This window comes from Mustelus asterias, chromosome 6, assembly GCF_964213995.1.
Source record: "Mustelus asterias chromosome 6, sMusAst1.hap1.1, whole genome shotgun sequence".
Lineage (NCBI taxonomy): Eukaryota > Metazoa > Chordata > Chondrichthyes > Carcharhiniformes > Triakidae > Mustelus > Mustelus asterias.
In genome coordinates, this window is record NC_135806.1 from 16232092 (window position 1) to 16248323 (window position 16232).

At 43.1% G+C, this 16232-nt stretch overlaps 1 protein-coding gene across 1 annotated transcript in view; it reads right to left on the reverse strand.

Annotated features, from left to right (window-relative positions):
• Positions 1-16232, reverse strand: part of dnah6 (dynein, axonemal, heavy chain 6) — a 215150-nt gene that overhangs the window by 132101 nt on the left and 66817 nt on the right. Inside the window, exons 27-31 of the mRNA XM_078215309.1 lie at positions 13243-13389; positions 9311-9384; positions 6772-6926; positions 2452-2683; positions 842-994 (exon numbers count right to left, since the gene is read on the reverse strand). Coding sequence (XP_078071435.1) covers positions 842-994; positions 2452-2683; positions 6772-6926; positions 9311-9384; positions 13243-13389 — 761 coding nt within the window. The remainder of the gene's footprint in view (positions 1-841; positions 995-2451; positions 2684-6771; positions 6927-9310; positions 9385-13242; positions 13390-16232) is intronic.

Sequence of the window (16232 nt, forward strand, 5' to 3'; positions counted from 1 at the left end):
GGTACCAGGGTTTCAGGGGGGTGGTGGTCATATATTCAAAAGAGGGTGGCCATTGGCCAGGGCAAAATCATCCAAAACTTTTCTTATGCACCTGGAGGAAGTCTCCAGCTCCTCATGGCTTCTCTAACTAAAGTAAGAAATTTGCCTTCAATAACATCTGCATTTCATATTCTTCCCATTTGACTTTACCTGGCAGGAATGCTGGAGTGGCAGTATAAGATTAGAATCCTAATTGCGTTCGGGGCACATTGATATCAACAGGCCCTGAGCTAAATGTTAAAAGAATGACTCAACCAGATTCAAGTGAGTGTCTTTTCAAGCTGCTCAGAAGAGCAGTTTAAAACAAAATACAAGATGGGATCCAGGCAGGACATTAGCAAGTAAAGTTACCCAACCAACTTTAACCATCTATCTGCCTGAAGAGTGGGCAAGATACAAACCAAACCCCATTTTGTGGCATTGCAAGGGTATTCCTCCTATTCCAGCTACCAACGACTATCCCTTTGCAAGCACCATTGTTTCAGTCAGATCATATTGTCAAGAAATCCCGCCTCATCAACTTCGTAAGTAAAGTATCCAATTTCATTCCTGTGTCTTGTGGTGGAAGGATTGGACAAGCAGTGATATAATAATCAGAAATTGCACCAGAATATCTCAAATTGATTGACCTCCAACTTTCTTGTGGGACAAGAACATGTTGTCATCCAGCAAACAGAAACTTACCAATAGAGGGCAAGTAAATATTCAACTCAATCACCTAGGTCAGATTCCTGCCACCTACCAAACATTCTGTATTAGCCAAAGTGACGGTGTTACCACATCAGTGCTTTTTAACTCTTACTTCATCTCTATTTCCTTCTGGTATTCCGGCATCCTTAGCTTTTGGACGAGTGGCAGCAAGAACCTGCTCGAGTTCATCTTTTTCAAACAAATTTGGAACTTCTCCAGAGTTGAGGATGTTATTGATGTCTTCCAGAAACTCCTCTGCCACTATCTGTTAGGAAACAATGTATGTCAGCACAATCTCATTACCCAATTAGTTGGTAATTATGCCAACCAATCACAAAGAACAAACAACAAGAACAAAACAGCACAGGAACAGGCCCTTCGGCCCTCCAAGCCCGCGCCGCTCCCCGGTCCAGGATTGAATCCTGAATCCAGGATCCCCGCCCAATTTTCCCCCAAAGTATCCTCCACATCCTAATATCCTATCCACCGAGCTGTCCCTCACAGCTACGATGTTTTGTTCATCACAACCTATTAACTCACCCCCACCCCCCCATTCCAGACCATGTGATCTCCAGGGAGAGGCGAAAACCCAGAGTGAAAACCCCAGGGCCAATATGGGGAAAAAAAAATCTGGGAAATTCCTCTCCGACCCCCTGTGGCGATCGAAACGAGTCCAGGAGATCACACTGGCCCTGATCAGAAAATGCTTCCCAACCCTATTCATTTCCACTTCTGCTTTACAAGGAGGAAATACACTTAACAGCTGACATAGTAGTAAACATTCCAGATAACTGTATCCAAATGTTTGAACCTTGAGTCTGTTACTTGTAAAACCATGTATTGTCACTGGCTATGTCTCACTCTGATCATATCGTATTAATTGTAAATGTACAACTAATTAAGGGATGTGACTACTACCATAAATACTACGGCCTAAAAATTCAGTTCCCCAACTTTTTTCAGTATTTTCTTGGTTGCTTCCAATATGGTGGGCAGGAAGATTTCTGCTCAGAAGTGTGCCATGTGGCATATCAGTAAAGGTACACATATTCAGAGCAAGAAAAAATGAGGAGATAGATCATTTTAGCTACTGGGTATAGGCTGGGTGATTCTTGCTCAGAAAACCTAAGATCTGTCATGACTGGTTTCTTAAGTCTGCTGCCACCATCTATGTTGAGGGCGTCAATGTAGGCCTCAAGAGATCTGACTCTATGCTATCTGTATGCTGTTACTATGCACTGGAGGGAGTGCAGAGGAAATTCACCAGGATGCTGCCTGGGATGGAACATTTAAGTTATGAAGAGCAGTTGGGTCGGTTTGAATTGTGTTTGCTGGAGAAGAGAAGACTGAGGGGCGACTCCCTACATTGTAGATATCAAACTCCGAAACATGCGTGGAAACTCAGAATTCCACATGATGCTGGACCTCCACTCCTGGCAAATCAAAACATTAACATTCCCCCAAAGTATCCTCCACTAGATCAGTATTGACAGACAATTATAATAACAAGCTGTGAAATATAGCTACCATTCATAAAAATGTAACGTTGTTAAATTGATATGAAATATAATTTTTGTTTAAAGATTGAATATTTAAAGGGTGACATTTCATTGATCAGGAGAGTTTTCCAGATTGACAAGGCTAAGAGTAGAGGTTCGTATCATGTGTTGCAACTTAACCAGTTGAGCGAAACAAAAGTTACTGATTTTTCAAAAGCTATACCTGTGTGTCAGTGAAGAGAAAGACTGTATCTTTGTCATCAACCCCAGCCAGTTTATAAAGCTTTCGCAGGTCCTCATGGAACGAGTCATAGTTGTAGCCACGGCTGAGTTCAATTTGAAAGCACTTGTAGTTACATATGTGGGCAGCCAGTCGTGTGAGGGACTGTTTGCCCGTACCTCCAACACCCACCAGAAGCGCATTTCCTCGTTCCTGGCGAATCATGCGAGCAATTCTGTAAGATCATTGTAGAATCATCTTAGAATCATCTTAGCATCCTTAGTTCCAACCATTAATTTCTTCAAACTATCATGATGATATCACATGTAAGGGAAGCTGCTGTCACAACTTCCAATCTGTGATGTAGTATGCAGTTTACCAATATCATACATTATTATCCTCAGTTGTTCACTTGAACAGTTATCACTATGTTTTAATCCTTACGAACCATTTCAAAGTTGACGCTCAAGCATATCATTAAACTATTATCATTATCATTAGACTATTAATCCAGAAACTCAGCTATGGAACCCGGATTCGAATCCCGCCTTGGCAGATGGTAGAATTTGATTTCAATAAAATATCAGGATTTAAGAATCTACTGACGACTATGGAACCATTGGCAATTGTTGGAAAAACCCATCCAGTTCACCAATGTCGTTTTGTCCTTACCTGGTCAGGCCTACATGTGACTCCAGAGCCACAGCAATGTGGTTGACTCTGAATTGCCCTTGGGCAACAAGGGATGGACAATAAATGCTGGTCAGCCAGTCCCACGAATGAATAAAAAAAATATATTTACAATATTCAAAGTTTAACATATCCTTTTGTGTGAAACATGTTTTCTTCATTGTTTCTGAAATGAAGCAACCCATGGCACATGTGCAAATGAAGAAAGTAAGAAGTCTTACAACACCAGGTTAAAGTCCAACAGGTTTATTTGGTAGCAAATGCCACTAGCTTTCGGAGCGCTGCCCCTTCGTCACAAATGAAGAAAACCAGAGTTAAAAGCTCCTGATCTCCCCAATTCCAGGCCACAACCCCCAATTTTCCCCAGTTCCAGACCTCATCCCCTGATTTCCCTACCTTATCCTAGAGCTTGTGATTCACCTGCTCATAATCCCAGGACTCTCACTCCATGATTCCTGATCATCAAGATCTCAATTCCCTCTAAGCTGTGCACCAGCACAACCACTAAGCACTTAGCCAAATAGCTGCATGCCTGAAATGGGTGGGGTTGCAAAATCATGGGAGGTTAGCACCCGTTCAAACTAGATTGTATTACTTAAAACCAGCTTGCACCTGTGAAAGGGGAAGTGTATTTTAACTGGAACTGTTGCTGCAAATAGCTGGGCAAGTGTGTGGCCTGCAAGAAGAGTCACTGTGGCTCAACCGGGGATAGAGTTGTCTCCGACAAGACTGATGTAGGACTGGAGGACTTGGTTTAAAACAGGACAAGAGGCCCTCTATCCACAGAGGACCAGAAAATCCTCCAGACAGACACTGCAAAGACAGTGGGAACAGATAGTCATCACAGTCACTGCCAGCAATCGAGTCCCGAGGAGGTGGATTCATGTCGCAAGAGGTTCAATGATCTCATGCAACTGGTCAGTGAATGCATCTTCGAATACCGTACCACATGAGCAACACCACTCACCTCAAATTATTTTCAATTCACTACATCCCCATCATACACCTACCAACAACCTCTATCAATCACAACTCAATCCATACATTCATTGCCTCACATCAATTTCATGCACCGAGCACTGTCGCAAGCCTCAGATCTCTCAGATCTTGCACCCATTCAGCCATGACAGCTACCTCACCTCAAACACATTGCACCACACTCCCTGGGTGGGATTTTCTGGCTGCACTCGCCCCGAAACTGAAAAATCCTGCCCAAGGTCAATGGACCTTTCCATGGCCTGCCCCTCACCCGCTACCATTCTTGTGGTGGACGGAATGGGAAAATTCAGGTGACTGACATACTTCCCTCTGCTTGCAGGGCATGGTGGCACATCTACAAGCAACAGAGACTAAACAGCAGGATGACAGAAACAGCTGACATCACTGGCCGGGCCATTACTGAGACTATGACTAGCTGCGAGGCTGAATTTATCAAAGGTGACATTATTCCCATATCCAACCCTCCTCCTCACTTCTCCCTCATCCCATAATTTCTTCTGTTACACAAGCAGCAGATGGTCTTTTTGCTTTCTGCCCTTCCTCTGACTGCAACAACCCTACCCTATACATTTCTCCTTTCAGATACTCAAGGACTGTCACTGGGACACTGCAATATGGGGGAAGCCTGGTATTCTGGCAAAGCCACTTGCTCACTGTTCCTGCAGCTCTGAGTAAAAAGCAATTTATTTTCCTGTCCTCGCAGCTCCAACCTGAAAAGATACCGACATGAAGAAGTTCAAGGCCATGGTCATCCACACAGTCATTAGCAATGCCACCCTCAGTCTGCATTAGGTGCCAGATTTCCACAAGCACCCTCCTTAGTGAAATGGAAATGTTTTGCACATTTTTCCTCACTGAGCTTGATACAGGAGAATTGCTCCCTGAAGATCCAGGATTGAAATGGCATTGTGTGTACTCCTACTCTACTTCCTGCTCCTCACTCTTCAAGCAGTTTGTCCTGCTCTGTGCCACCTCTGTTGCTCATCTTTCATGCTGTAGGCCAAGTGAGATAGAAACTACAACACCCATGACTGGAAGCTCGAGATGTAAGCAGAACCCGTTAAGTCAGTACCAGGCCTCCACCACGTGCCACAATACTCCCTGTTGATTTCACCACCTTAACAGTGCAAACCTCCAAAGACATCTACCAACTCAGAACAGACACCAGTCAAAATCAGTGACTAATCTGAAAACAGTTCATGATTCCTTTAAAAGGGGCTGGAGGGGACAGAGGGATCCTTCCTGCTGTTAATGCATGTTGGGCTGTGCAAGATTAAGAGAGGAGGTTTGCTGGAGTGATGAGGTCAAAAATGGAGTTGTTCAAGTCAAATCAGTGTTACACCCTGGCAAATGTCACAATCTGCTTATCCTGTAAATATCCACACTAACAATCTTAACAAAATGGCATCCTATGAACCAGCACCATGCTTAATGTGAATACTATGTTGGACCCCTAATGGCACCCATAGCCGCAAAAATGCAGGTGCTACATACCCAAATCTTGCAACATCAGAATTTGAATCTTAAAACACATCATTCCTTTCTAGAGCTCCACCAGTTTCTTGATCATTTATGCCATCTTCCCTCTCTTTCTCATTTTCGATGTAACCAAGAATGTTAAGTTGCCACTCCTCCCTTTGTTTGAACCAAGTCTTCATTATTGCCTCATGATAATCCCATTTGGCTACTTGCACCTGAAGCTCACCAACCTTATTATGTTCCAGGCATTCAAGAATACACACTCATCTTCCCTCACCCCTCCCTTCCCTGCCCCACAATCCCTCCATATCCGATCTCTCCTATTTCAGACCAACTGTTTTATGCTAGTTTAGTCTGTCTCTCAATCCCTTCAGCTCTGTTTATCTCCTCCATAATGCCCCATCCTGGTGCCCCTATTGGACTAAAATCCGATCCAGAAAACAATCATGATGCATTCTTTGAAGTGCTCTATATTTTGACCACATGTATTACAAATGGATAGCGAGGAAGTCGAGAAATCTGGGGTGAGGGTAGCCATGTAGAGTGAGCTCGAAGGTCAGCCACGATTTTATTGAAGACTCAAGGGACCAGATGTCATACTTCTGCTCCTGTTTTCCTACATTCTTAAAACATTCACGTCTTGAGTTGATTAAAATTATCCAATATTATTATTTTGCTGCATCTAGCCTATCAGTATATGATGGGATTCCTGGGATAGCATCTACTGGGATACATGTGGGACAGGTAGAGGAAGAATTTACCCTGCGATGTATTGGAATTTCCCACAACAGTGTTCATGGGGTAGCAACACTGTAATGATTCTACTCCACTCTAGATTCCAGTGCCTCTGCCTGCACTGTCCCTGAATTCTGCTCACGAGAGGTGGAATTTATACATGGCCCAGAATTTTGCAGTCGTTCACGCTTGCGGGACCTTTCAGTCCCAATGAACGCGCAACCCCACCACGGGCTTCCTAGTGGTGAGGGGTGCATTCAACAGCAAACCCCGTTGATAATGGCAGGATCTTCTGATCCCACTGCCAACCCTCCGCGGCAGCGAAACAAGCGGTGGTCTGTGTGTAAAATCCCACCCGTCGTGCGCATGTTCATTTATACATAAAACAAGAAGTAGTTAGTGCTAAATAAAAGCCAGTACCTCGAAACATGTTCAACCGCATCTTGAAAGAAAACCAGTTTCATCTCTTTGGAACTTGTCATATTATAGTCGTCCATGTAGTCCCGTAGAGTAGATTTTACTTTTTCATAATTTAGCAAATCTTCATAAAGCCGGTCTGCTTTTTCCGCTCCAATCTGAAAAGAGTAATTGTGGACTCTACTGTATAAATTATACCTATATAGAATAACAGATTCCCTGGGGTGATTATATGTGAAATAAGGGCTTCATTGATTTCATTACATGCATTATAATGGGAAAGTGGTAATAAACTACACAGAGGAATGATATCTGGAAATTACTATATAGAGAACAATGAATAACTGGAATAATTACATAGACAATAAAAATACTTAGCAATGACTCGAATAGGCAAAATATTTATAAGTTAATAACCAAATCAATGACCTCAGAGGAAGCATCAATTAAATGAGATTACCTGTCGTCTGAATTGTAACAATTGAATCGAACGTAGCTTTGATATTACTCCTTGTTATTAGCTCATGATTAAACTATAAATTGTTTGCTTTTATTATTCAATGGATTTCTATTCATTTGCAGTAAACTTTTGCATTGCCATCTTTCAATGCGATCAACCTCTTTTACGTAAAACGATTGCACAAAAAATAATTATGACGAAATGAATGCAAGTTTATTAAGAAACAAAAAACTGGATAATACACATAAAATTTGACCAAAGTATTTAGTTTCCTATATTACTAATAATTATCCCATTAAATAGTTACAATCCAAAGGTCAAAAAGGAAAGGAACTCATGAGAATAAGAGGACTTTTTGATCAGTGTGTTTTCAGCCCAAGGAAGGAAACAATGCTAGTCTGGTTCTGGAGGCAATTATACGAATAGAGCATGTTTTCATGGGAGTGTGATTGGGGAACAGTGATCATAATATCATGAGATTTAGAATATATATATTTAAATATATATACAATAGAGAGAGAGATAAGAAAGAGAAAGAGATAGGGAGATAGGTAGAAAGAAAGAATAATAATAATAAAAACGTTGGCTGTTCTCAAAGTACTAAAGTCACCAGGTTCGAATGGGATGCATAAAAAGTTAAGTAAAATAAATGCTCTCGCTACAATCTTCCAATTCGGCTTAGATTTTGCTTTATGTCAGAGGACTGGAGAATTGCAAATGCCAAACTTCCCTGTTGAAAAAATGAAGAGAGAATAAACATGGCAACTATAGGCTGAATTTCAGTGGTGGGCAAACTTTTAAAGGGAATAACCTGGGACAAAAGTATTTGGCATTTGGAAAAGTATAGGCTAAAAATATAGGGAGCGATTCTCCCAAAAAAATTCTAAGTGTCGAATTCACGGGAAAACTGTAGTAATTCACGCAGGTTTTTTCAGTGGGAGTTCAGAGAAGAATCTTCCACACTCTGTGCAATGCAAAGGCCACTAGCGTGAATATCATTAGATTTCAGGGGGCAGGGCCTATTCATGCTGCAGAGGCTGAAATCAGCAGGCTTTTGCGCATGCGCAGCGGCCCCAAGTGTTAGTCTCCCATTTGCTGGCCAGGATCCTCGCAGTGCTGTCCCCCCAAACCCTCCCCATGGCCCGATCGCAGTCCCTCTGCCATTCCCGGGCCAGCCCCATCCCCCTGTCCCAGATGGCCCAAATCCCCAGCCCCCCATCTCTGCAGTGATGATCCCCCCACCACCCCACCACTCTCTGGGTGAACAAATTTTTCCTCACCCCAGTTCAAAAGATTTACCTCTTATCCTCAAACTATGACCCCTAGTTCTGGACTCCCCTACCTTCAGGAACATTCTTTCTGAATCCACCCTGTCTAATTCTGTTAGAATTTCAAAAGCTTCTATGAGGTCCCCTCTCACTCTTCTGAACTCCAATGAATGCATCAGTGTTAAACCTTTAAAAATTTGACACAGCTCAGCTGGAGTATTTGGTACTGGGTTCAATTCTGGGCACCACACTCTAGGAATTATATCAAGGCTTTGGAGACGGGGCAGGTGAGGTTTACTAGCATGGGTTGGGGATGAAGGATCTCAAACATGTGAAAGGATTGGAGAAGCTGAGTTTGCTTTCCTTGGAAAAGAAAAGATTCAGAAGAGATTTGATAAAAGTGTTAATAGAAAAAAAACAGGAAGACCTCTGATAGGGTAAATAAGAAAAGCACCATTGCCAATGGCAGAATGGTCAGTAACAAGAGGACACAGATTTCAGATGATTGGCAAAATAACCACGGATTTTGTGAGTTGTTGTGCTCCAGGATACACTGCCCGATAGGGTAGTGGAAGCAAATTCAATAATGACATTCAAAAGAGGCTTGGACAAATAGTTGAAGGGAAAATAATTTCCCAGACTATGGGAAATGGAGGGTAATGGGAGTTTTGGATCACTCCACTAACTAGCCAGCACAGGCACGGTGCATGGAATAACACCCTAATGTGGTGTATCATTCAATGATTCCATAACAATGAAGCTACGATTCTAGTAAGATGCATTTCACAACAGTAAGCACAAAATGTTCTTTTACCTTCATAAAATCTCCAAAGATAATTGGACTGGTAATGAAGTAAGTTGGTTCCAGATGAACTGAAAAATGCTTGCCTTTGAAAAAAAAAGGAAAAGAGTATCAACAAGATGAAAATACAATAACTACAAATAAATGATTTTGTATATCGTTACAGTACCAGCACACACACAAAATAGGAGGAGTAGGCCATTCAGCCCTTCGAGCCTGCTCCACCATTCATTAACATCACGGCTGATCATCCAACTCCACAGCCTGTTCCTGCTTTCCCCTCATACCAGTTGATCTCTTTAGTTCCAAGAGCTATATCTAACTCATTGAAAACAAACAACGTTTTAGCCTGAATTACTTTCTGTGGTAGAGAATTTCACAGACTTATGACTCTCTGGGTGAAGAAATGCTCACCTCAGTCTTAAATGGTCTACCCCGTATCTCCAGACTGTGACCCCTGGTTCTGGAGTCTCCCGCCATTGGGAATATCTTTCCTGCATTTACCCTGTCTAGCCCTGTTAGAATTTTATAGGTCTCTATAAGATCACCGTAATTCTTCTGAACTGCAACAAATATAATCCTAATGGCTCAATCTCTCCTCATAAATCAGTCCCACCATCCCAGAAATAAGTCTGGTAAACCTTCGCTGCACTCCCTCTATAGCAAGAATATCCTTCCTCAGATAAGGAGACCAAAACTGCACACAATATTCCAGATGTGGCCTCACCAAGGCCCTGTATAACTGCAACAAGACATCACTGCTCCTGTACTCGAATCCTCTCACTATGAAGACCAACATACCATTTGCCTTCTTCGCTGCCTGCCGCACCTGCATATTTACCTTCAGTGATTGGTGTACAAGGACACCCAGGTCTCGTTGCACATTCCCCTCCCTCAATCTATAACCATTCAGATGATAATCTGTCTTCCCGCTTTTGCTACCAAAGTAGATAACCTCACATTTATCCACATTATATTGCATCCGCCTTGCATTTGCTCATTCACTCAACTTGTCTAAATCACACTGAAGCATCTCCGCATCCTCCTCCAAAGTCACCCTCCCACCCAACTTTGTGTCATCTGCAAATTTGGAGAAATTACATTCAGTTCCCTCATCTAAATCACTAATATACATTGTGAATAGCTGGGTCCTAGCACTAATCCCTGCGAAACTCAGCACGGAGGCACAGTGGTTAACACTGCTGTCTCACAGCAGCAGGGCATGTGTTTGATTCCCGGCATGGGTCTTTTTTTGATTTGATTTGATTTATTCTTGTCACATGCATTAGCATAAAATGAAAAGTATTGTTTCTTGCGCGTTATACAAAGCATACCGTTCATAGAGAAGGAAACGAGACAGTGCTGAATGTCGTGTTACAGTTATAGCTAAGGTGTAGAGAAAGATCAACTTAATGCAAGGTAGGTCCATTCAAAAGTCTGATGGCAGCAGGGAAGAAGCTGTTCTTATGTCGGTTGGTACGTGACCTCAGACTTTTGTATCTTTTCCCAATGGAAGAAGATGGAAGAGAGAATGTCTGGGGTGCATGGGTCCTGAATTATGCTGGCTGCTTTGCCGAGGCAGCGGGAAGTGTAGACAGAGTCAATGGATGGGATTGTCTGTGTGGAGTCTGCACATTCTCCCTGTGTCTGTGTGGGTTTCCTCCGGGTGTTCCGGTTTCCTCCCACAGTCAGAAAGATGTGCTGGTTAGATGCATTCGCCATGCTAAATTCTCCCTCAGTGTACCCGAACAGGCGCCAGAGTGTGGCGACTAGGGGATTTTCACAGTAACTTCATTGCAGTGTTAATGTAAGCCTACTTGTGACACTAGTAAATAAAATAAAACTAGTCAGTGCTTGCCACTCTTTGTTTTCTGTTGGCCAACCAGTTTTCTATTTGTCTCAATACACTACCCCCCAATCACATGCGCTTTAATTTTACATGCTCATCTCTTATGTGGGATCTTATCGAAAGCCTTCTGCAAGTCCAAATAAACCACATCTAATGGCTCCCCCTCATCAACTCTACTAGTTACATCCTTGACGAATTTCAGTAAAATTCAAGCATGATTTGCTTTCATAAATCCATGCTAACTCTGTCCAACCCGGCCACTGTTTTCCCAGTGCTCTGCTATTAAATCCTTTTTCATACAATCTAGCATTTTCCCTATTACAGGTGTCTTTTTCCCGACAGAAGAAGGTGGAAGAGAGAATGTCTGGGGTGCGTCGAGTCCTTAATTATGCTGGCTGCTTTGCCGAGGCAGTGGGAAGTGTAAATAGAGCCAATGGATGGGAGGCTGGTTTGCATGATGGATTGGGCTACATTCACGACCTTTTGTAGTTCCTTGCGGTCTTGGGAAGAGCAGGAGCCATACCAAGCTGTGATACAACAGAAAGAATGCTTTCTATGGTGCATCTGTAAAAGTTGGTGAGAGTCGTAGCTGACATGCCAAATTTCCTTAGTCTTCTGAGAAAGTAGAGGCATTGGTAGGCTTTCTTAACTATAGTGTCAGCGTGGGGGGACCAGGACAGGTTGTTGGTGATCTGGACACCTAAAAACTGCAAGCTCTTGATCCTTTCTACTTCATCCCCATTGATGTAGACAGGGGCATGTTCTCCTTTACACTTCCTGAAGTCGATGACAATTTCCTTCCATTTTGTTGACATTGAGGGAGAGATTATTGTTGCCCCACCAGTTCACCGGATTATCTATCTCATTCCGATACACTGTCTCGTCATTGTTTGAGATCCGACCCACTACGGTGGTGTCGTCAGCAAACTTGAAAATCAAATTGGAGGGGAATTTGGCCACACAGTCATAGGTGTATAAGGAGTATAGTAGGGGGCTGAGAACACAGCCTTGTGGGGTACCGGTGTTGAGGATAATCGTGGAGGAGGTCTTGTTGCCATTCCTTACTGATTCTGGTCTGTGAGTTATGAAGTTCAGGATCCAGTCGCAAAGGGAGGTGCCAAGGCCCAGGAGCTTGGAGATGAGTTTCATGGGAATAATGGTGTTGAAGGCTGAGCTGTAGTCAATAAATAGGAGTCTGACATGGGTGTCTTTGTTATCTAGGTGTTCTAGGGTTGAGTGCAGGGCCAGGGAAATGGGTTCTGCTGTGGACCTGTTGTGGCAGTCGGCAAACTGTAGTGGATCCAGGTCGATTGGGAGGCTGGAATTGATTCGTGCCATGACTAATCTTTCGAAGCACTTCATGATGACAGATGTTGGAGCCACTGGCCGATAGTCATTAAGGCACACTGTTTGGTTTTTCTTAGGTACCGGGATGATGGTTGTCTTCTTGAAGCAGATAGGGACCTCAGATTGTTGTAAAGAGAGGTTGAAGATGTCTGTGAATACCCCCACCAGCTGATCCATGCAGGATCTGAGTGCACATCCGGGTACCCCATCCGGGCCAGTCGCTTTGCCTGAGTTGACCTTCGAGAAAGCTGCTCTAGCATCTGCAATGGTGACCTCAGATACAGGTTCATCCAGGACTTCCAGGGTAGAGGACATGCTCTCGCTGACCTCTTGCTCAAAATGGGTGTAGAATGCGTTGAGCTCATCAGGGAGAAGTGCGTTGGAGCTGGTGATTTTACATGCCTTCATCTTGTAGCCTGTTATGTCTTGCAGACTTTGCCATAGTCGGCGGGGTTTTTCCAGTGCTTTTCCACTGGAAAAGCATTTTCCGTGGCTAACCTGGGACTCTTGCTACTGATATCAACTACCTGTTAAGGTTTTGAATATATTTCTTACTTAATTTATGGATTTTAATCTATTTTACAAAGTTGAGTGTTGAAGTTCTAATCTGTACATTAGGAAGAAATAACATCTATTCTGCATACTAATAAAAATTACAAAATAAACTCCAGAATACAACTACATTTTACGACAGTTAAAGTAGTGCATGTGAGCATTTTGAAGCAGTGACGAGAGTAGAACTCCTTACCGGCCATTTCACACAACATATTAATGAAATAATGTTTGTCTTCGGTGTTGATAAGCCGATCGTGGAAGACACGTTGACATTCGTGGCAAAAAAGCCGAAATATTTGTTGATCCGTTCTTACTGTACCAGGATTACACTGAAGAATTCCTGAAAGGAAAATAAAGCATTTAAAAGAAAACAAAATTCAAATGCCAGAAATCTCCAAATGACACAAGATTATGCACATAAACAATAGTCTGACTGACATTTTAAAAATAAAGAGAGGACAATGTGCAATGAGTAACCAGATCTAGATGTAACATGGCACCATAGACATAAGTTGGGTGTTTGACCATTTTAAATATAAACCTACATACGCTATATACATAATAGGCAGGATTTTCTCAGCAATCCGCTGTTGTCACTAGGGTTTCTCATTGAATGTACCTCTCGCCATCGGGAAACCTGTAACAGGGGTGTTCTATCAGAGGGACCGGAAGATCCTGATGGCATAAACGGCTGGAATATTCCGGCCAATAGCCCGTAACTTCAAGCTCCAGGGGCATCGTAACTAGAAGATACCCTAAAGATGCATGAGGGAACCTCTCCCTGGAAATCCGCAGGTAGCGATTACACGGCAATTGCCTGGGAAGTTCAAACATCCATTGGGCATTTGCTCTACAATGGGAACCATTCAACAGTATGGTATAAATTGCAAGCTTTGAATGGTTATGACGGTCTTACAGTAATAATTACATGAGAAAGGTTAGAATTGAAACCACTTCTAACTTCGAGGTAACTATAGAACTGATCGCCCCCTCCCTTGTCCCTGAACCCCCATGGAACCCTGACTAGCCCTCCCACCACCCCCCCACTGTCCCCCCGTCAACACTCCCTGTGGGACACTGTCACTCCCTTAACACGTCACGGGACACCCTAACATCAACTAATGCTCTCACCCTCTAACCCCCATGGGACTCCCTCCACACCCTTGATCCCCACAGTATACCCTACCTCCCATGGGACGCCATGACTGCCCTCCCTTTGCCCCTCACTGACCACCAGATCCCCATCACCCCCTCAAGCAGCTGACTCCCGCCTGTGACCAACTGACCCATCCCAACCTCCCCACCATCCCTGGCCAACCACCTCCCCTACTCACCCACATCCATCCCTAATCCACCCACTTACTTTCTTCTGGCTTCTCAAAGTGGCGGGAACCTTTAAACCTACCTGCTTTACAGCTGCTACTGCCAAAAAATGTAGTCTGCCTTCCATTTCTCTGACTCCCCTGTTCTTGAAAAGTGGCCTCGGGCACTCACTGCGCTATACATTTCTCATGCAGCCTGAGTCAGAAGGTCAGTTGGAGTAAAGTAACGGTTGAATTTCAAGGTAAAAAAAGAGTGAAGAAGGAATCTGATTCTGATTGCCACTCCACGGAAGTTACAATATGTATGATATAGGGAAACCTTAATTAGCATGACAGCATCGTAATCTTTTGATGTTTCTTTCAGTTCTCCTGAGACTTCCTTTGACCTCATTAACATTTCCACATCTCCTCCACAGTTAAGACTGACAAGAAGCTTCCTTTTTCATGCTAACTGCTCCCTTGCCCTTCAGCTTCTAATTCTCATAGAAATCATAGAATTCCTACAGTGCAGAAGGAGGCCATTCGGCCCATCGAGTCTGCACCGACCACAATTCCATCCAGGCCCAGGTATGTACACCCACAATGCTGTTTTGGAGGAATATCCAGGTTTTTGGCCTAGCAACAATGAAAGAACTGCAATAAAGTTCCAAGTCAGGATGGTGAGAGACTTTGTGGGGAACTTTCAGAAGGGGACGCTCCCATGCATCTTGTCACGATGATTGGAAACTGACTGAGTAGAGTTCAGCAGCAAGCAGCAAGTAGAGTTCACCTGCAGCTAACGACTAATATATTGGGCTATTTAAAAAAGACCTGTTTCTCTTAAGGAATGCAAGAAAAGACGCTGATAAAAAAGGCTGCCACAGGACACTTAATAGTTGATACTGTAAAATTGACCACTTCCTTCGAAAGTTTATGTAAATTGCACTGAAGAAATGGAAATTCACACCTGGCTGGGGTGAAGATGTCAAAACTCACTTCAAAGAGGGACACAAGAAGGCATTAAAGATCTAAAATGCTAGATCCCAACCAGATACTCATCAGACATTCAAAACCCCTGCAGGAATTTTTCTCAGGTTTTGTAATTAACACTCTGACTCTTCCTTTGACTCAATAAAATCTGGTTTTATTAGCTGCTTATTAACAAATAAGTACATTTAGATTGTGTAATAACTCAGGAACGGTATTTATTGTAAAACACGAAATAAAGTCACTACTCCGTGGCGTACATATATAACCGGGAGAATAGCTCTGCCGACCCTTTCCAGTGTCTGCCTTATAAAGGGCTCAGGGGATGTGTCCCACCTGGGCAGGCCATTGCCTGTTATCAAAAGAACTTATATTCAATGAGCCTCACAGGGAGATCAATTAGTAATTATCCATGGAACTCACTGGGGTTATCACAGATTGGAGAAGGCATTTATGGGAAAAATAAATTTGTAATGCCTTTGTTGTGAACTGAGGGGACTAAAATCAAGGGGAGCTAATTCATCCCTCCTCAGCTGGTTGAAACAGTCTGCTGCTCTTGCCAGTTTATGGGATAAAGGTAGTGGGCTTAAAAGGTTCCATCAAAGATGTGTTGGTGAGTTGCTGAGGCACATCTTGTAGTTACTGCTACCACTGTGTGCCAGTGGTGGAGGGAGTGAATGATCAATGTGATGGATGAGGTGTCAGTCAATGGGTTGTTTTGTCCATGATGGAGTGTTGTTGGAGCTGCATGTATTCAGGCAAGTGGAGAGTATTCCATTGGATGCTGAGGGAAATATTAAGGCATTTTCTTTTTGGTCTCAGCACACTTTGCACTGCGTCACTAAAAATACTGCAGCCAGGTTTTAAAAATGAATGGTCGGATGTGGTGACAAAT